This window comes from Coregonus clupeaformis, chromosome 10 (assembly GCF_020615455.1).
Source record: "Coregonus clupeaformis isolate EN_2021a chromosome 10, ASM2061545v1, whole genome shotgun sequence".
Lineage (NCBI taxonomy): Eukaryota > Metazoa > Chordata > Actinopteri > Salmoniformes > Salmonidae > Coregonus > Coregonus clupeaformis.
Window position 1 is genome coordinate 1,915,495 of NC_059201.1, and position 21,480 is coordinate 1,936,974.

The window sequence follows — 21,480 nt, forward strand, 5'->3', positions numbered from 1 at the left end:
GAGAGAGAGAGAGAGAGAGAGAGAGAGAGAGAGAGAGAGAGAGAGAGAGAGAGAGAGAGAGAGAGAGAGAGAGAGAGAGAGAGAGAGAGAGAGAGAGAGAGAGACCTTGGCCTGAAAGCAGATCTGGACATACAGTAGGATCTCAGAGATATAAGATACGTGTCTGGAATTGAGGTCGTTCGGAGCACCGACCTGTTTGTGTAGTGCTCCCAGATCTGTATGTATGTGTTTTAGGGCAGCAACTCTTCTTCCTGTATTTCTGCTTTAGGCCCCTCCTCTTACTGTGCACGACATGGTAGTGATAGTCAGAGGAGTTTCCTATAGTCCATACAGATCTGCCAGACGGGGAGCGTCTGTCCTGTGTATATTACAATTCACGTCTCTGTCTGTATGGGAATAGAATAGAGTGTTCGGTTTATTGTCCTCAGAGGAGGAAATTCTTTCAACAGGGGACTTCTTGTACAGTGTCAGTGTCTGTCTCTGGCTTTGTCTCTATCAGTACTAGGGACTTGTCTTGTCTTGGCGTTGATTTTTTCTCTGACGCTCTGTCTGTAGCATGGACTTGTTGTGTCTCGGCATTAGGGCTGCTTGATATGGCCAAAATATGATATCACTATATTTTTTCAAATTTTTGACGGTATGACAGTATTTTATGGTATTTTATGTTTTTTGAGTAATAAAAGTAAAAAAAAAAAAAAAAAAGGACCTATATTAAACATCTTATGAATGATCTTATGAATCAGTATTACATACTTTAAAAGTTGTTAATAAATGTGTTAATAACTAGCTTACTAACATTTACAAATGTGGGAGTGATGATTAATAAAGGGACGGGGGGCCTCCCGAGTGGAGCAGCGGTCTGAGGCGTCACTACAGACCCGGGTTCGATCCCGGGCTGTATCGCTACCGGCCGTGATTGGGAGTCCCATAGGGCGGCGCACAATTGGCCCATCGTCGTCCGGGTTAGGGGAGGGTTTGGCTGGGGGGGGGCTTTACTTGGCTCATCGCGCTCTAGCGACTCCTTGTGGCGGGCCGGGCGCCTGCAGGCTGACCTCGGTCGTCAGTTGAACTGTGTTTTTCTCCGAACCTGGCTTCCGGGTTAAGCGGGCGGGTGTTAAGAAGTGCGGTTTGGCGGGTCATGTTTCGGAGGACGCATTACAGCCCGTTGGGGAGTTGCAGCGATGAGACAAGATCGTAATCACGAAATTGGGGAGAAAAAGGGGGTACATAGAAAATAAATAAAAATAGTGACGGGGGGCGGGGCTTGGTGAATGAGAGGGAGAAGAGAGAGACGACTATAATAATTGACATTACGCATGGCGGAGTGGCTTATCACATCTATCAAACCAAACATTGAAATACCATTATAGAAGCAAAAGTAAAAACCCAAGCCGGTCCGTACATCAATATCAGTATATAGTAAAATACGTATATTGCCCAGCCCTACTTGTCATTGGCTGCGTCTGTTGTAGGGACTTGTTGTGTCTTGGCGTTGTCTATGTCTGTATTGTACCAGGGACTTGTTGTGTCTGTATTGGCATACATGCTGTTTTCGGACTGTTTTCATCTTCATTCTGACGATCAGGCTGTTGTATCTTCCTTGGCATTGGCCTGTATCAGAGGAGGACCGGTTGGGTCTGGCATTGGCTGTGTTCTAGCTGCAGATCTACTGGCAGATCAGGGAAGGTGATAATGATATTCAAGCTCACAGCTCAATAAGCACAGCTGATGCAAATCTGACTACTGATCATCTCTGCCAAAGTGATGGCGCTCCTACTGTGTTTAGCAGACATGGGCCGGGCTAAACACATACACACACACAGAGAGAGAGAGAGAGATACACAAACACACACACACACTCACAGACAAACACAGAGACACACAAGCATGCAGTGCACACCCACGCACGTTCGCTCAGGAACAAAACGTGTATCCCATTTACTCCCACACACACACAATCTTCTCTCTCTCTGTCTCTCTCTCTCTCTCTCTGTCTCTCTCTCTCTCTCTCTCTCTCTCTCTCTGTCTCTCTCCCCTCTCTCTGTCTCTCTCTCTCTCCCCTCTCTCTCTCTCTCTCTCTCTCTCTCTCTCTCTCTCTCTCTCTCTCTCTCTCTCTCTCTCTCTCTCTCTCTCCCTCTCCCTCTCCCTCTCTCTCTCTCTCTCTCTCTCTCTCTCTCTCTGTCTGTCTGTCTGTCTGTCTGTCTGTCTGTCTCTCTCTCTCTCTCTCTGAATTCAATTAAATTAAATTCAAAGGGCTTTATTGGCATGGGAAACATGTTTACATTGCCAAAGCAAGTGAAGTAGATAATAGACAAAAGTGAAATAAACAATTAAATTTTTTTACAGTAAACATTACACTCACAAAAGTTCCAAAAGAATAAAGACATTTCAAATGTCATATAATGTGCAAATAGTTAAAGTACAAAAGGGAAAATAAATCAACATACAGTGGGGGAAAAAAGTATTTAGTCAGCCACCAATTGTGCAAGTTCTCCCACTTAAAAAGATGAGAGAGGCCTGTAATTTTCATCATAGGTACACGTCAACTATGACAGACAAATTGAGGAAAAAAAATCCCATTGTAGGATTTTTTATGAATTTATTTGCAAATTATGGTGGAAAATAAGTATTTGGTCACCTACAAACAAGCAAGATTTCTGGCTCTCACAGACCTGTAACTTCTTCTTTAAGAGGCTCCTCTGTCCTCCACTCATTAGCTGTATTAATGGCACCTGTTTGAACATGTTATCAGTATAAAAGACACCTGTCCACAACCTCAAACAGTCACACTCCAAACTCCACTATGGCCAAGACCAAAGAGCTGTCAAAGGACACCAGAAACAAAATTGTAGACCTGCACCAGGCTGGGAAGACTGAATCTGCAATAGGTAAGCAGCTTGGTTTGAAGAAATCAACTGTGGGAGCAATTATTAGGAAATGGAAGACATACAAGACCACTGATAATCTCCCTAGATCTGGGGCTCCACGCAAGATCTCACCCCGTGGGGTCAAAATGATCACAAGAACGGTGAGCAAAAATCCCAGAACCACACGGGGGGACCTAGTGAATGACCTGCAGAGAGCTGGGACCAAAGTAACAAAGCCTACCATCAGTAACACTACGCCGCCAGGGACTCAAATCCTGCAGTGCAGACGTGTCCCCCTGCTTAAGCCAGTACATGTCCAGGCCCGTCTGAAGTTTGCTAGAGTGCATTTGGATGATCCAGAAGAGGATTGGGAGAATGTCATATGGCCAGATGAAACCAAAATATTACTTTTTGGTAAAAACTCAACTCAGTCGTGTTTGGAGGACAAAGAATGCTGAGTTGCATCCAAAGAACACCATACCTACTGTGAAGCATGGGGGGTGGAAATATCATGCTTTGGGTCTGTTTTTCTGCAAAGGGACCAGGACGACTGATCCGTGTAAAGGAAAGAATGAATGGGGCCATGTATCGTGAGATTTTGAGTGAAAACCTCCTTCCATCAGCAAGGGCATTGAAGATGAAACGTGGCTGGGTCTTTCAGCATGACAATGATCCCAAACACACCGCCCGGGCAACAAAGGAGTGGCTTCGTAAGAAGCATTTCAAGGTCCTGGAGTGGCCTAGCCAGTCTCCAGATCTCAACCCCATAGAAAATCTTTGGAAGGAGTTGAAAGTCTGTGTTGCCCAGTGACAGCCCCAAAACATCATTGCTCTAGAGGAGATCTGCATGGAGGAATGGGCCAAAATACCAGCAACAGTGTGTGAAAACCTTGTGAAGACTTACAGAAAACGTTTGACCTGTGTCATTGCCAACAAAGGGTATATAACAAAGTATTGAGAAACTTTTGTTATTGACCAAATACTTATTTTCCACCATAATTTGCAAATAAATTCATTAAAAATCCTACAATGTCATTTTCTGGAGAAAAAAATCTCATTTTGTCTGTCATAGTTGACGTGTACCTATGATGAAAATTACAGGCCTCTCATCTTTTTAAGTGGGAGAACTTGCACAATTGGTGGCTGACTAAATACTTTTTTTCCCCCACTGTAAATATGGGTTGTATTTACAATGGTGTTTATTCTTCACTAGTTGCCCTTTTCTTGTGGCACAGGTCACAAATATTTCCACAAATCTTGCTGCTGTGATGGCACACTGTGGTATTCCACCCAATAGATATGGGAGTTTATCAAAATTGGGTTTGTTTTCTAATTCTTTGTGGGTCTGTGTAATCTGAGGGCAATATGTGTCTCTAATATGGTCATACATTTGGCAGGAGGTTAGGAAGTGCAGCTCAGTTTCCACCTCATTTTGTGGGCACTGTGCACATAGCCTGTCTTCTCTTGAGAGCCAGGTCTGCCTACGGCGGCCTTTCTCAATAGCAAGGCTATGCTCACTGAGTCTGTATATAGTCAAAGCTTTCCTTAAGTTTGGGTCAGTCACAGTGGTCAGGTATTCTGCCACAGTGTACTCTGTTTAGGGCCAAATAGCATTCTAGTTTGCTCTGTTTTTTTGTTAATTATTTCCACTGTGTCAAGTAATTATCTTTTTGTTTTCTCATGATTTGGTTGGGTTATTGTGTTGCTGTCCTGGGGCTCTGTGGGGTCTGTTTGTGTTTGTGAACAGAGCCCAGGACCAGCTTGCTTAGGGGACTCTTCTCCAAGTTAATCTCTCTGTAGGTGATGGCTTTGTTATGGAAGGTTTAGGAATTGCTTCCTTTTAGGTGGTTATAGAATTTAACTGCTCTTTTCTGGATTTTGATAATTAGTGAGTATCGGCCTAATTCTGCTCTGCATGTATTATTTGGTGTTTTACGTTGTACACATAATATATTTTTTCCGAATTCTGTATGCATTGTCACAATTTGGTGTTTGTCCCATTTTGTGAATTCTCGGTTGGTGAGCGGACCCCAGACCTCACAACCATAAAGGGCAATGGGTTCTATAACTGATTCAAGTATATTTAGCCAGATCCTAATTGGTATGTCAAATTTTATGTTCCTTATGATGGCATAGAAGGCCCTTCTTGCCTTGTCTCTCAGATCGTTCACAGCTTTGTGGAAGTTACCTGTGGCGCCGATGTTTAGGCCAAGGTATGTATAGTTTTTTGTGTGCTCTAGGGCAACGGTGTCTAGATGGAATTTGTATTTGTGGTCCTGGCAACTGGACCTTTTTTTGGAACACCATTATTTTTGTCTTACTGAGATTTACCGTCAGGGCCCAGGTCTGACAGAATCTGTGCAGAAGATCTAGGTGCTGCTGTAGGCCCTCCTTCGTTGGTGACAGAAGCACCAGATCATCAGCAAACAGTAGACATTTGACTTCAGATTCTAGTAGGGTGAGGCCGAGTGCTGCAGACTGTTCTAGTGCCCTCGCCAATTCGTTGATATATATGTTGAAGAGGGTTGGGCTTAAACTGCATCCCTGTCTCACCCCACGGCCCTGTGGAAAGAAATGTGTGTGTTTTTTTTGCCCGCACACTTGTAGTTTGTGTACATGGATTTTATAATGTCATATGTTTTTCCCCCAACACCACTTTTCATCACTTTGTATAGCAGACCCTTATGCCAAATTGAGTCAAAAGCTTTTTAGAAATCAACAAAGCATGAGAAGACTTTGCCTTTGTTTTGGTTTGTTTGTTTGTCAATTAGGGTGTGCAGGGTGAATACGTGGTCTGTCGTACGGTAATTTGGTAAAAAGCCAATTTGATATTTGCTCAGTACATTGTTTACACTGAGGAAATGTACGAGTCTGCGGTCAATGATAATGCAGAGGATTTTCCCAAGGTTGCTGTTGACGCATATCCCACGGTAGTTTTTGGGTCAAATTTGACTCCACTTTTGTGGATTGGGGTGATCAGTCCTTGGTTCCAAATATTGGGGAAGATGCCAGAGTTAAGGATGAAGTTAAAGAGTTTAAGTATAGCCAATTGGAATTTGTGGTCTGCATATTTGATCATTTCATTGAGGATACCATCAACACCACAGGCCTTTTTGGGTTGGAGGGTTTGTACTTTGTCCTGTAGTTCATTCAATGTAATTGGAGAATCCAGTGGGTTCTGGTAGTCTTTTATAGTTGATTCTAAGATTTGTATTTGATCATGTATATGTTTTTGCTGTTTGTTCTTTGTTATAGGGCCAAGAAGATTGGAGAAGTGGTTTATCCATACATCTCTGTTTTGGATAGATAACTCTTTGTGTTGTTGTTTGTTTAGTGTTTTCCAATTTTCCCAGAAGTGGTTAGTGTCTATGGATACTTCAATTACATTGAGTTGATTTCTGACATGCTGTTCCTTCTTTTTCCGTAGTGTATTTCTGTATTGTTTTAGTGATTCACCATAGTGAAGGCGTTAGCTCAGGTTTTCTGGGTCTCTATGTTTTTGGTTGGATAGGATTCTCAATTTCTTTCTTAGGTTTTTGCATTGTTCTTCAAACCATTTGTCATTGTTGTTGATTTTCTTAGGTTTTCTGCTTGAATTTTTTTAGATCTGATTGGGAAGCTGGGAGGTCAAATATACTGTTTAGGTTTTCTACTGCCAAGTTTACACCTTCACTATTACAGTGAAATGTTTTGGGATTTAATTTGTTGTTGCCTAATTTTTTGGTAGGTTTCCACACTACTTTCCTGAGCTATAGGTGTTCCTACCGTAGGAGTCCCCTCGAAGCCTGCCATTGACTATGTACATACCCAGCGTATGTACATAGTCCCGAGTGGCGCAGCGGTCTAAGGCACTGCATCTCAGTGCTTGAGGCGTCACTACATATCCCCTGGTTTCGAATCCAGGCTGTATCACAATCGGCCGTGATTGGGAGTCCCATAGGGCGGCGCACAATTGGCCCAGCGTCGTCCGGGTTTGGCCGGTGTAGGCCGTCATTGTAAATAAGAATTTGTTCTTAACTGACTTGCCTAGTAAAATAAATTAAAACATACCCAGCGTGCGATAGAGCTGCAGGAGTTGTGACCCGTTGTGCCTAGGGGGTCATATGGGGGAGGGAATGCTGTCACCTCCAGGTAGGTGTTTGTCCCCCTGTGTGCTGAGGGTGTCAGGTTCTTGTCCAGTTCTGGCATTTAGGTCACCACAGAGTAGTATGTGTCCCTGGGTCTGGAAATGATTGATTTCCCCCTCCAGGATGGAGAAGCTGTCTTCATTAAAGTATTCTAGTGGGGGGATATAGGTTGCACACAGGAGGACATTTTTCTCTGTTGAGGTCATTTCCTTTTGAATTTCTAGCCAAATGTAAAATGTTCCTGTTTTGATTAATTTAATAGAGTATGGTCTGCTCTATACCAAATTAGCATACCCCCTGAGTGCCTTCCCAGTTTTACTCCTGGTAGTTTGGTGGATGGGACTACCAGCTCGCTGTAACCTAGAGGGTAACCAGTGGGTCCGTCTCCTCTATACCATGTTTCTTGTAGGATGACAATGTCTGTATTTCCAATTTCTTTGATGAAGTCTGGGTTCCTGCTCTTTAGGCCAAAGGCAGATGACCTCAGACCTTGTATATTCCAGGATGAGATAGTGAAAGCTTTGTGTTCCATGGTGTCTAGTGTTGTTTTCATGTGGTTTAGGCTCTGACCACTACAGTAGGTGTAAGCAGAGCATGTTCAGCATCTGATACATACCTCTTAGGTCGCAGGATGGGGCTTGGGCGGGTGCATTAGTGGGGGTTGGGCCTGTTGCTCTGCTCACGGCCTGGGCGGCAGTCATGTTGAGGTCCTTGCTGCAGGGGCGGGGAGCAGAAGGGGCATAGGTCTGATCTGGGAGGGCCTATATAGGGTGTGGCCAGGGTTTGTTTTGGGTGGTCTCAGCTGGTTGGGGTGTGGCTGGTGAAGCTGTGGTCTGGGTGTAGGTTCTCTCGGTGCAGGTCCTTCAGGAGGGGGTCTCGCTGGTCTGGGCAGGGTGTCCGTTGCTCTGTTGCTCCTGTGTGAGCTGCTGGGGCTGCGGTTGAGGGAGATATCCTTCAGGGCAAAGGTGAGGACTGCTGCCTTGTAGAGGTGGACCTGGTCATAAAGGCTGTTCAAGTCCAGGGTGGAGTGGTGGGCCAGGTAGACATTCGGTTTTGAGAAACAGTCCCGGGAAATGCTTGCATTCACCCGCTGTATGGTGGCAAGGTGAATGTATTTTCGTGGTAACAGGGTGGAGATAACCACTTGTGCGTTGGGGAAAGTGGAAGAAGCTTTTTCAATCACTCCCTTGAGTGCTGTGGCCACACTTTCCTGCTGGGCCCTCAGGTCGTCTGTGCCCGTGTGAATTAGATTGTGGCTGGGGGACCCTAGTCTGTCCTCTGACAACAGCTCCAGGGCAATCCTAGTGTTTGGGCACCAGAGTTTAGGCACTTTGTGTTTGAGCACACACACACACACCACCTAACAAACACACACACACACAGCTTCCTCCCTTTGTTAGTACTGCTCTGTCTGCGTATCTGACAGCCGTTTGATATGTGGACTAGCTTGCTCCCGCCTCCAACTCCCTCCAACTGTCTCCTCTCTTTTCCGACTCCCTCCAGCTGTCTCCTCTCTCCTCCAACTCCCTCCAACTGGCTCATCTCCCCTCCAACTCCCTCCAACCAACTCCTCTTCCAACTCCCTCCAAGCCCTCCAACTGTCTCCTATCTCCCCCAACTCCCTCCAAGCCCTCCAACTGTCTCCTATCTCCCCCAACTCCCTCCAAGCCCTCCAACTGTCTCATACAGTGAGGGAAAAAAATATTTGATCCCCTGCTGATTTTGTACGTTTGCCCACTGACAAAGAAATGATCAGTCTATAATTTTAATGTTAGGTTTTTTGAACAGTGAGAGACAGAATAACAACATAACAATCCAGAAAAACGCATGTCAAAAATGTTATGAATTGATTTGCATTTTAATGAGGGAAATAAGTATTTGACCCCCCTCTCAATCAGAAAGATTTCTGGCTCCCAGGTGTCTTTTATACAGGTAACAAGCTGAGATTAGGAGCACACTCTTAAAGGGAGTGCTCCTAATCTCAGTTTGTTACCTGTATAAAAGACATCTGTCCACAGAAGCAATCAATCAATCAGATTCCAAACTCTCCACCATGGCCAAGACCAAAGAGCTCTCCAATGATGTCAGGGACAAGATTGTAGACCTACACAAGGCTGGAATGGGCTACAAGACCATCACCAAGCAGCTTGGTGAGAAGGTGACAACAGTTTGTGCGATTATTCGCAAATGGAAGAAACACAAAATAACTGTCAATCTTCCTCGGCCTGGGGCTCCATGCAAGATCTCACCTCGTGGAGTTGAAATTATCATGAGAACGGTGAGGAATCAGCCCAGAACTACACGGGAGGATCTTGTTAATGATCTCAAGGCAGCTGGGACCATAGTCACCAAGAAAACAATTGATAACACACTACGCCGTGAAGGACTGAAATCCTGCAGTGCCCGCAAGGTCCCCCTGCTCAAGAAAGCACATATACAGGCCTGTCTGAAGTTTGCCAATGAACATCTGAATGATTCAGAGGAGAACTGGGTGAAAGTGTTGTGGTCAGATGAGACCAAAATCGAGCTCTTTGGCATCAACTCAACTCGCTGTGTTTGGAGGAGGAGTAATGCTGACTATGACCCCAAGAACACCATCCCCACCGTCAAACATGGAGGTGGAAACATTATGCTTTGGGGGTGTTTTTCTGCTAAGGGGACAGGACAACTTCACCACATCAAAGGGATGATGGACGGGGCCATGTACCGTCAAATCTTGGGTGAGAACCTCCTTCCCTCAGCCAGGGCATTGAAAATGGGTCGTGGATGGGTATTCCAGCATGACAATGACCCAAAACACACAGCCAAGGCAACAAAGGAGTGGCTCAAGAAGAAGCACATTAAGGTCCTGGAGTGGCCTAGCCAGTCTCCAGACCTTAATCCCATAGAAAATCTGTGGAGGGAGCTGAAGGTTGGAGTTGCCAAACGTCAGCCTCGAAACCTTAATGACTTGGAGAAGATCTGCAAAGAGGAGTTGGACAAAATTTCTCCTGAGATGTGTGCAAACCTGGTGGCCAACTACAAGAAACATCTGACCACTGTGATTTCCAACAAGGGTTTTGCCACCAAATACTTATTTCCCTCATTAAAATGCAAATCAATTCATAACAATTTTGACATGCTTTTTTCTGGATTTTTTGGTTGTTATTCTGTCTCTCACTGTTCAAATAAACCTACTATTAAAATTATAGACTGATCATGTCTTTGTCAGTGGACAAACGTACAAAATCAGCAGGGGATCTAATACTTTTTTTCCCTCACTGTATCTCTTAAAACGCCCTCCAACTTTCTCCTCTCTCCTCCAACTCCCTCCAAGCCCTCCAACTTTCTCCTCTCTCCTCCAACTCCCTCCAAGCCCTCCAACTGTTTCCAATCTCCTGAAACTCCCTCCAAAATACAAAATAAAGGAAAATAATCCTGCAGCAACAGAACATTTGAATTATTGTGTGGATTATAATTAATGTATATTTTTGTAGGGGTTGATACATTTTTTGTTAGGGTAATTCAGAAATGGTTTAATGGAAATGTTAGGGCAAATGAAATCTGAAATGACAAACTTTACAAGCCCTTTTAAACCTTAAACACACTACCAGTTGTCTTCAGAGAACTTCTTTACATTCTTGTCATTGTTGCCCTTCTCTTTTGGAGAACCTGACCTATGAACTCAGGGGTCAGAGGTTTTTGCTAGAAGAGACATTTGTTGAATTTACTGTACATTACCTCCAGCGAGATCACACCAGATAGACTATAGTATCCGATATTTTGTCTAGGTCTCCAGGATGTCGGGAGATTCCTTCAATCCCATCCACTAGGGGGCAACGTCAACACGTATTAACATCTAGTAGGCATATAAACCTTGCGCTTCGGCTCCGAGGATCGCAGGTTCAATCCCACTGCTAGGCACTCGTTAAAATGTTTCTGTTTTAACTTTTTCCCAAACCTTAACTTAGTAATTAATGCCTATACCTAACTGTCAAGTATTTTATGCTTAACTGGCAAAAAAAATTATGTTCTAACAACTTCATGCTCCCGACTGGCGCAGTGGTCTAAGGCACTGCATCTCAGTGCTTGAGGCGTCACTATAGACCCCCTGGTTCGATTCCAGGCTGTATCACAACCGGCCGTGATTGGGAGTCCCATAGGGCGGCGCACAATTGGCCCAGGGTCGTCCGGGTTTGACCGGGGTAGGCCGTCATTGTAAATAAGAATTTGTTCTTAACTGACTTGCCTAGTTAAATAAAAAATAAATACATAAAATAAACCTACTTTCACTACACCCATAGACATATACCCCCCCCAGACAAACATTGAATACTGAATTGAGACCATGAGATCTTGTTGTTACTTGAACTTTACTCAAGACCGAATTACTGGGGAATAACAGGTAGCTTTGGAATATAATGTTGTTAACATTATTTGAACTGCAGAGAAAATGCATCAGTATAACTAGTCGAATATGTTTTCATCATATAATAATAATAATATGCCATTTAGCAGACGCTTTTATCCAAAGCGACTTACAGTCATGCGTGCATACATGTTTTTTTGTGTGTATGGGTGGTCCCGGGGATCGAACCCACTACCTTGGCGTTACAAGCGCCGTGCTCTACCAGCTGAGCTACAATCACACTTTGGGAACAAGGGTTGAAATATGATCCCTCCCATACGCTGGCATTGAATGATTACTTACAGCTGTGTGGTTATCTGATACACTCGTATTAATATACATACTTCAAAATATACTGCGTATATAAGCTGGAGAACATGTTTTTTGATACTCTGCACTCTGTTGTAGTAAATGTATGTTTAATCTTTAACACACACACACACACACAGAAACACACACACACACACACACCCACACAAACGTTTTATATTTTTCTCGAACTCCTTCTTTTACACACACACACACACACGCACGCACACACTCAAATAAAAACTATGTAGGATGTATTTGATGTATGTTTTCATCATTTGTAAACATCAGACTGAGCAGAGACATTTGTTTCACAGAGGGGCATTCATCTTGTCCCTGGCTGTGTTGACAGACAGACAGACAGACAGTGCCAGGGGAGGTAGAGTAGAGCTAGTGGGGCGACAGACTGTTTAGGAGCCCCTCTCTGTTATATTAATCAGGGAGCCCCTCTCTGTTATATTAATCAGGGAGCCCCTCTCTGTGATATTAATCAGGGAGCCCCTCTCTGTGATATTAATCAGGGAGCCCCTCTCTGTGATATTAATCAGCGAGCCCCTCTCTGTGATATTAATCAGGGAGCCCCTCTCTGTGATATTAATCAGCGAGCCCCTCTCTGTGACATTAATCACAACCATCTCTCCTCTCCCAAACTCTCCCCGCCTGCCTCAGCTATCCTCACCCCGCCTGCCTCAGCTATCCTCACCCCGCCTGCCTCAGCTATCCTCACCCCGCCTGCCTCAGCTATCCTCACCCTGCCTGCCTCAGCTATCCTCACCCCGCCTGCCTCAGCTATCCTCACCCCGCCTGCCTCAGCTATCCTCTCCCTGCCTGCCTCAGCTATCCTCTCCCTGCCTGCCTCAGCTATCCTCTCCCCGCCTGCCTCAGCTATCCTCACCCCGCCTGCCTCAGCTATCCTCACCCCGCCTGCCTCAGCTATCCTCACCCTGCCTGCCTCAGCTATCCTCACCCCGCCTGCCTCAGCTATCCTCTCCCCGCCTGCCTCAGCTATCCTCACCCCGCCTGCCTCAGCTATCCTCACCCCGCCTGCCTCAGCTATCCTCTCCCCGCCTGCCTCAGCTATCCTCTCCCCGCCTGCCTCAGCTATCCTCTCCCCGCCTGCCTCAGCTATCCTCTCCCTGCCTGCCTCAGCTATCCTCACCCCGCCTGCCTCAGCTATCCTCACCCCGCCTGCCTCAGCTATCCTCTCCCCGCCTGCCTCAGCTATCCTCACCCCGCCTGCCTCAGCTATCCTCTCCCCGCCTGCCTCAGCTATCCTCACCCCGCCTGCCTCAGCTATCCTCACCCCGCCTGCCTCAGCTATCCTCTCCCCGCCTGCCTCAGCTATCCTCTCCCCGCCTGCCTCAGCTATCCTCTCCCCGCCTGCCTCAGCTATCCTCTCCCCGCCTGCCTCAGCTATCCTCACCCCGCCTGCCTCAGCTATCCTCACCCCGCCTGCCTCAGCTATCCTCTCCCCGCCTGCCTCAGCTATCCTCACCCCGCCTGCCTCAGCTATCCTCTCCCCGCCTGCCTCAGCTATCCTCTCCCCGCCTGCCTCAGCTATCCTCACCCCGCCTGCCACTATCAATTAACTCTGGGAACTTCAATCTCCACACCCCCCCCCCACACACACACACACACATACACACACACACACACCCCACACACACACAGCACACACACACCCCACACACACACACACACAGACACACACACACACACACACACACACACACACACACACCCCACACACACACACACACAGCACACACACACACCAGGGTTCTGGTTAAAAGCAGTGCACTATATATGGAATAGGGTGCAGTTTGGGACACAGTCCTTAAAGACAGATCATGTGTCAGACTCATTCCACGGCCGAATGTCTGCCGGGTTTTCACTCCACCCTTGTACTTGATTGATGAATTAAGGTCACTAATTAGTAAGGAACTCCCCTCACCTGGTTGTCTAGGTCTTAAATGAATGGAAAAAACTAAAACCAGCAGACACTAGGCCCTCCATGGAAAGAGTTGGAACTCCTGTTGTACACAATTATCCTTTAAATCAGGACAGTAGCTCTCCAGGACGGTAGCTCTCCAGGAACAGGGTTGGAGTGAAAACCTACAGGAGGGTAGCTCTCCAGGAACAGGGTTGGAGTTAAAACCTACAGGAGGGTAGCTCTCCAGGAACAGGGTTGGAGTTAAAACCTACAGGACGGTAACTCTCCAGGAACAGGGTTGGAGTTAAAACCTACAGGACGGTAGTTCTCCAGGAACAGGGTTGGAGTTAAAACCTACAGGACGGTAACTCTCCAGGAACAGGGTTGGAGTTAAAACCTACAGGACGGTAGTTCTCCAGGAACAGGGTTGGAGTTAAAACCTACAGGACGGTAGTTCTCCAGGAACAGGGTTGGAGTTAAAACCTACAGGACGGTAGTTCTCCAGGAACAGGGTTGGAGTTAAAACCTACAGGACGGTAGTTCTCCAGGAACAGGGTTGGAGTTAAAACCTACAGGACGGTAGTTCTCCAGGAACAGGGTTTCAGAGCCCTGCTCTAAATTGTCTCAGTAAATCACCACCTGCAGCTGCCCTGTCTCTGTCTGTCTTATTGTCTCTGCAGCTGCCCTGTCGCTCCTTCCCTCCCTTAGTTTTTCCCTCCCTTGCTGATTCTCAGAACAATGTTGGAAGTGAACATCATCAGTGGGAGAGAGAACACAAACTGAGGGAGAGAAAGAGGAGAGAGGGAGAGAGAGAGAGAGAGAGAGAGAGAGAGAGAGAGAGAGAGAGAGAGAGAGAGAGAGAGAGAGAGAGAGAGAGAGAGAGAGAGAGAGAGAGAGAGAGAGAAGAGAGAGAGAGAGAGAGAGAGAGAGAGAGAGAGAGAGAGAGAGAGAGAGAGAGAGAGAGAGAGAGAGAGAGAGAGAGAGAGAGAGAGAGAGAGAGAGAGAGAGAGAGAGAGAGAGAGAGAGAGAGAGAGAGAGAGAGAGAGAGAGAGAGAGAGAGAGAGAGAGAGAGAGAGAGAGAGAGAGAACATGACCCTCTCACCCTACAGAGAATTCATTTCTATATGCCGTACAGTCGGTCACTCAGAAGTTCTCCTCACTTCCTTTACATGTCGAGTGCTGAAGTGCTTGTTGTTTTCACAAATACCGGATTTGATTGCAGTCATAACCACGCTATACATAACTGAAACGGGTGCAACGTGTCAGAGACCAAACAGAGACTATTCATGAATCTATCCATTTGAGTTAAGTATTGCATCTATTGCGCTGTGGGTGTAATCAGTGGTGTTAGTTTACAGCTGTTGTTTACGAAGCACGTGACGAATAAAATTAGATTTTGATTTGATTTCATTCCAAATGTGTGTCCAGGGACATCTTTGATTAGCCTGTATGCCACATCACATTTTACTAGCTATATAGGAAGTGGCGCCGTCAATTTGACTGATTGTACAACACTCATAGCCTTGTCAAAGTGTGGTATTTTAACCTGACTAGGCAAGGCACTGTGTGCTGGAAAATTGCCTTTCTCTCAGCTACAGTACAATAAAGAAGGAGCACTTAAGCATTGTACTCTACTGTTGTCCACCTCTCTTCATGGTATAGCCGAGGTCTGTTTGGAATTCAGATGCAGCTTGCCAGTTTGGGAGTGCTTGTCCTTCTCCCACCTCTTTGTACTGCTGCACGTTGTTCAACACATTCACTGATAGATTGGAACATTTAAAGACTCCAATGGAGGTGTTCTTCTGTGCTTCTTCCCTGACATTGTTCCATTCACTGACTGATAGATTGGAACACGTATAGGCTTCTGACAGGAAGGAACGGCTGCTAAAGGCTATTTTAGCTATATTCCAAATGTATATATTTAACGGATTATAATACAAATGTTCCTTCCAAGAAATAAAGAGGTCCCCTTTTATGAGGACCACACAGTTATTCTATTGTAAATGGGAAAATCATTAGTCCTTCAGCCAAAGTCTGCATTTTTCTTCCCAATACCAATCAACCAAGCAGCTTTTTTATGGTCAAATATAAAGTATTCTTTATTTATCTTAGTTCAGTTTGCTTGTGTTGGTTCCTTCTTCTTTAAGTTCCAAGATATTTCATGTTAAATTTGTTATGGTAAAATAAAGTATTATTTTTTTCTCTTTCTTTGTACACTTTCATTGAACCAATGTGAGGTTTGTTGGCCTGTCTCCAATGTGAGGTTTGTTGGCCTGTCTCCAATGTGAGGTTTGTTGGCCTGTCTTGGGCCTATGTTGTTTTTCTTATTTGTTTCTTAGTCGCCTTGTAGTTATTTCCAGATTCCAGCTGTCAATAGATTAGTTCCCACAAAGCATAGGCCTACATGTATTTAAGGCATATGAAGTGATTCAGTCAATCAACAACATCTTTGCTTTGTGCTGTGTGTGTGTGTGTGTGTGTGTGTGTGTGTGTCCTTTATAATAAATTCATCAGCAAATGACAGTACGGTAATGGGATTTAGAGAACATTGTGCTTGTGTCCCAAATGGTACCCTATTCTCTATACAGTGCACTACTTTTGGCCAGAGCCCTATATTCAATTTGGGACACTGTCTATGTTGAACTGTTCACCGTCTCTCTGTTGTCACGTGCATCATTATCCCCCTGGCTGCTAGCACAGCGCACAAAAACACTCATACCGATACACACACACACACACACACACACACACACACACACACACACACACACACACACACACACACATAGACAGACACACACACACTGTGTTTCTCTCAGATGTGTCTGGTACTAATGAGCAGGAATGATGAAAGGGTGATGAGAGGTTGAGACAAGGGGGATTGAATAAATACGAGGGAAATGAAATCCTTTAAAAAAATTCAAAATCCATGAAGTTAATTTGAAGGTTGCCGGCTCTGTGTGAAATATTTTATTTCATTAGCTATCTCAAATCAAATCAAAATTGTATTTGTCACATGCGCCGAAATACAACCGGTGTAGAGCTTAACCGTGAAATGCTTACTTACAAGCCCTTAACCAACAATGCAGTTCAAGAAATAGAGTTAAGAAAATATTTACTAAATGAACTAAAGTAAAAAAAATAAAATAAAAAGTAACACAATAAAATAGCAATAACGAGGCTATATACAGGGGGTACCGGTACCGAGTCAATGTGCAGGAGGCTATATACAGGGGGTACCGGTACCGAGTCAATGTGCGGGAGGCTATATACAGGGGGTACCGGTACCGAGTCAATGTGCGGGAGGCTATATACAGGGGGTACCGGTACCGAGTCAATGTGCAGGAGGCTATATACAGGGGGTACCGGTACCGAGTCAATGTGCAGGAGGCACCGGTTAGTCGAGGTCATTTGTAATCTGACTCTAGTATCCTGTCCCACATGGCGCCCTATGCCCTATTTAGTGCACTAGGTTTGACCAGGGCCATAGGGACTATGGTCAAAAGTAGTGCACTATCTCAGCGCTCCATCACTCTCCTTCTTGGTCGAATAGCCCTTACACAGCCTGGAGGTGTGTTTTGGGTCATTGTCCTGTTGAAAAACAAATGATAGTCCCACTAAGCGCAAACCAGATGGGATGGCGTATCGCTGCAGAATGCTGTGGGAGCCATGCTGGTTAAGTGTGCCTTGAATTCTAAATAAATCACAGACAGTGTCACCAGCAAAGCACCCCCACACCATCACACCTCCTCCTCCATGCTTCACGGTGGGAACCACGCATGCGGAGATCATCCGTTCACCTACTCTGTGTCTCACAAAGACACAGCGGTTGGAACCAAAAACCTCAAATTTGGACTCATCAGACCAAAGGACAGATTTCCACCGGTCTAATGTCCATTGCTCGTGTTTCGTGGGCCAAGCAAGTCTCTTCTTATTATTGGTGTCCTTTAGTAGTGGTTTCTTTGCAGCAATTTGACCATGAAGGCCTGATTCACACAGTCTCCTCTGAACAGTTGATGTTGAGATGTGTATGTTACTTGAACTCTGTAAAGCATTTATTTGGGTTGCAATCTGAGGTGCAGTTAACTCTAATGAACTTGTCCTCTGCAGCAGAGGTAACTCTGGATCTCCCTTTCCTCTGGTGGTCCTCATGAGAGCCAGTTTCATCATAGCGCTTGATGGTTTTTGCGACTACACTTGAAGAAACTTTCAAAGTTCTTGAAATGGACTGTCGTTTCTCTTTGCTTATTTGAGCTGTTCTTGCCATAATATGGACTTGGTCTTTTACCAAATAGGGTTTTCTTCTGTATACCACCCCTACCTTGTCACAACACAACTGATTGGCTCAAATGCATTAAGAAGCCTTGTTAAATTAACTTTTAACAAGGCGCACCTGTTAATTGAAATGCATTCCAGGTGACTACCTCATGAAGCTGGTTGAGAGAATGCCAAGCGTGTGCAAAGCTGTCATCAAGGTAAAGGTTGGCTACTTTGAAGAATCTCAAATATAACATATATTTTGATTTGTTTAACACTTTTTTGGTTACTATATGATTCCATATGTGTTATTTCATAGTTTTGATGTCTTCACTATTATTCTACAATGTAGAAAATAGTTTTTAAAAAATTAAGAAAAACCTTTGAATGAGCAGGTGTGTCCAAACCTTTGACTGGTACTGTATACACATACAGCTGCCTGCAAATTGCACAGTGCATGGCAAATATTAAAGATTTAGTCTGAGAATGCCTCACATTCTCCATCAATGCCTCCCAGAAGACTTTGTAAGGGCCACAGATTCTGTACACACACACATACACACATAGTCAGAAATACATGACCTGTTTAGTTTAAGCCCAACTGACATCCATCTTGATTTTAAACACTTCACAATGGATATTCATCCAAGCATGAAACAACTCCCTCACCGTCACCAGCCAATGTCCTAGAGCACAAATGTCAGCTTAGTGTCTCTGTGATGGCCAGACCTGGGTTCAAATACAATTTGATATTTGTCAAATACTTTCAGCGTTTGCTTTAGCCTGCCTAGAGTGCCAGATGGGCATGGTTTGTAGTTTTGCAACTATTCTATTGGTTCCATTAAGCCAGTCAAGCTCAATCAAGCCCAGATGAAATATTTGAAATGATTTCAAATACTATTTGAACCCAGGTCTGCTGATGGGCGCTTCAGACTGTGCAAAGCAAGTCTTAAATCACATAAACCTTTAGTGACACCAGAGAAAGCGGAAGGACTCTAAGCCCATTAAAAGGAAGACCACTTTGGTGAGTTTGATGTTTGATAGAGAGATGTTGTGGATCTGCTCTGGGATCTCAGCTCTCCCTCGTAAAAGTGATTTTTGATCTCAATAGGATCAATAAGAAAATATCCAAGGGAAAATAAAAAGGAAGGTACATTTTTAAAACAGGTAATAAAAGGAACTGCTATCATCAAACCACGTTCTTATCAGACAGATGAGATGGGTGTAACAAAAAAAGGAAAACAAACCTCAATCAGTCGGACTCGGTGCCAAAGCACTTGACCTACCACTTGTCTACCTGTTCAGAATTCAACCGGTGTCATACATACAGGGGACTGTAGTTGCAGTAAAGCACTGGGGGATGTTCTCTCCTCTGGATCTGGACCTGTACACATCACGTCAACATCATCAAGAAACGGTTGGATACCACACATTGGGGGGGATGGTGGGGGAATGGGGGGGTGGAGGGGGAAAGGGGGGATGGTGGGGTGGAGTGGGTATGGGGGGGTGGAGGGATGAAGGTTAAGAGGGATGGTCTGGAAAAGGAAGAGGAATGGGTTATGACCACTGTACTGTACTGTAGGCACTAATCTGACATCTAGGACAGGAGATTAACAGTATGAGAGAGAGAGAGAGAGAGAGATAGAGAGAGAGAGAGAGAGAGAGAGAGAGAGAGAGAGAGAGAGAGAGAGAGAGAGAGAGAGAGAGAGAGAGAGAGAGAGAGAGGGGAGATAGAGAGAGAGAGAGAGAGAGAGATGCACCAGAGACAGGGAGAGAGGCAGTGGCTATCTAAATGCAAGGAGTGGTCAGTGGATATAGGGGATGTAGAAAAGCTGATGATATCTGGTGATGTAAAACAAGGGAATGTAACCAATCTGTAACCAAGCAAAAGAAGCCACACATTGCATTAGGGACAGAGAGGCCATTCGTTGAGTCTGATTTTATTTTATTTGGTTAGCTGATGATTTGTTTTTCTTTTCGTTGGAATACATGCATAAAAATAGTTTAGGCTACTGTGTGTCCTTAGCACGCAGTGTGAAGTTTTCATATTTTTATGACCGTTTGTTTCTCCGGATTGGTTCTGTGCTTATGCAGCTAGACGGGTACGCGACTCTAAATCATCTTGAACAACTTGGCTACCTTACCTAACCTACCCCGTGAATAGGGAGCGTTCTCTCTTCCTGTATTGTGACAGAAGACGGAGCACCCCTCACAGGCAACCTCCTACAACCAGAGAGAGACGGAGAGAATACTCAGTGCATGAGGGAGAGGAGAGCTCGCGCTCTGACGGGCACAGAGATGTGCCTGGATCGCTCTCCCAACAATAACTAATTCTTAGACAGACACAAAGCCATCTGGATTGGCGCTTTGACTCCATTCTGAATGTGGGACCAGGACTGATGCCAGCAGCCGTGGTCGGGTCGGTCTTGATCCGCGCACTACCTATCTCTCCAAAAATGTGTCAGTGCGATTCAGTACCGAAAGCCAGCAGAACGCCAGACTCTCTTGCGGAAGCAGGGAAGCTGTTCTTGAAACACACTACCTTCCACGGACTGAGACATGTATTTCTGAGCGGCTCCTACCCCCGGAAGCTCGCCTGGCTGCTGACTTTCCTCGCGGCTCTCGCTCTCCTATTCACCTGGTCCTCAAACCGGGTCCGGTACCTCCTCTCTTCGCCCGTGCACACCAAGGCGCATATGGTGAACGCCAAACGTCTCGTTTTCCCCGCGGTGACCATTTGCAACCAGAACCTCCTCATACCGCGTCGCATGAAGAAACCGGACATATTCAGCGCGGGAAGATGGTTAGGACTTCTAGGGAGGAACTGGCAAGTGTCCCCCAGCGCCAGGGACGCGCTCACACCCGGGACCGACCATGACAGCAGCAGCAGCAGCAGCAACGAGCCGCCGTGGTCGCCGATCTCTCGGATCCTGGACTTCAACCACTTTCTGCCGCCTCCCCTGGAGTCTCAGCCATCCATGCGGCAGCTCCTGGACCGCCTCGGCCACCAAATGGAGGAGATGCTGCTTTACTGCCGCTTCCAGGGAGAGCTGTGCGGCCCCCGCAACTTCAGCACCGTGAGTCTGTGGACAGCGACACAGAGTTCAGTTTACAGCTGAAATAAGTGTTGATATTATTCCTACGCCATATAGTGTTGCTGCAACAAGTTGGTAACTATTGGTATTTAACTATGTTATTATTAACATTAACCGGGCCTTATTATGTCATTATTGGTTATGTTTTTAAGCGTTCTGGGCTTGGAATTGATTTTGAATTGTTAGTAATCAGCCAGCAAGAGTGGGTTTTCATTGCGAGTTTACCCAGTGTTTTTTCCAGCAGTATATGTTAATAGACAGGTACACTATATATACAGAGTATGTGGACACCCCTTCAAATGAGTGGATTCAGCTATTTCAGCCACAAGTCATGCCTTAGTCATGCCTTAGTCATGCCTTAGTCATGCTGTAGCTGAAGATCACTCTTATTTTCCTCTCCTCTGTTTGCCCCCTCCTTACTCCCCATTGGTGGGATCTGCAGACATGTTTCACACATGACCTACTCTATATATACAAAAGTATGTGGACACCCCTTCAAATTAGT

General features: G+C 45.4%; 1 protein-coding gene across 3 annotated transcripts in view; it reads left to right on the forward strand.

Annotated features, from left to right (window-relative positions):
* Positions 1–21,480, forward strand: part of LOC121574734 (acid-sensing ion channel 1-like) — a 367,348-nt gene that overhangs the window by 270,319 nt on the left and 75,549 nt on the right. For 2 of the 3 annotated variants that reach the window (XM_041887284.2, XM_045222811.1), the window contains exon 1: positions 20,012–20,957. The exons of the other annotated variant lie outside the window; for it this stretch is intronic. In XM_041887284.2, the coding sequence (XP_041743218.1) occupies positions 20,280–20,957 (678 nt within the window). In that variant the 5' untranslated portion in view covers positions 20,012–20,279. Of the gene's footprint in view, positions 1–20,011; positions 20,958–21,480 lie in introns of those variants that run through there. 3 annotated transcript variants of the gene reach the window in all.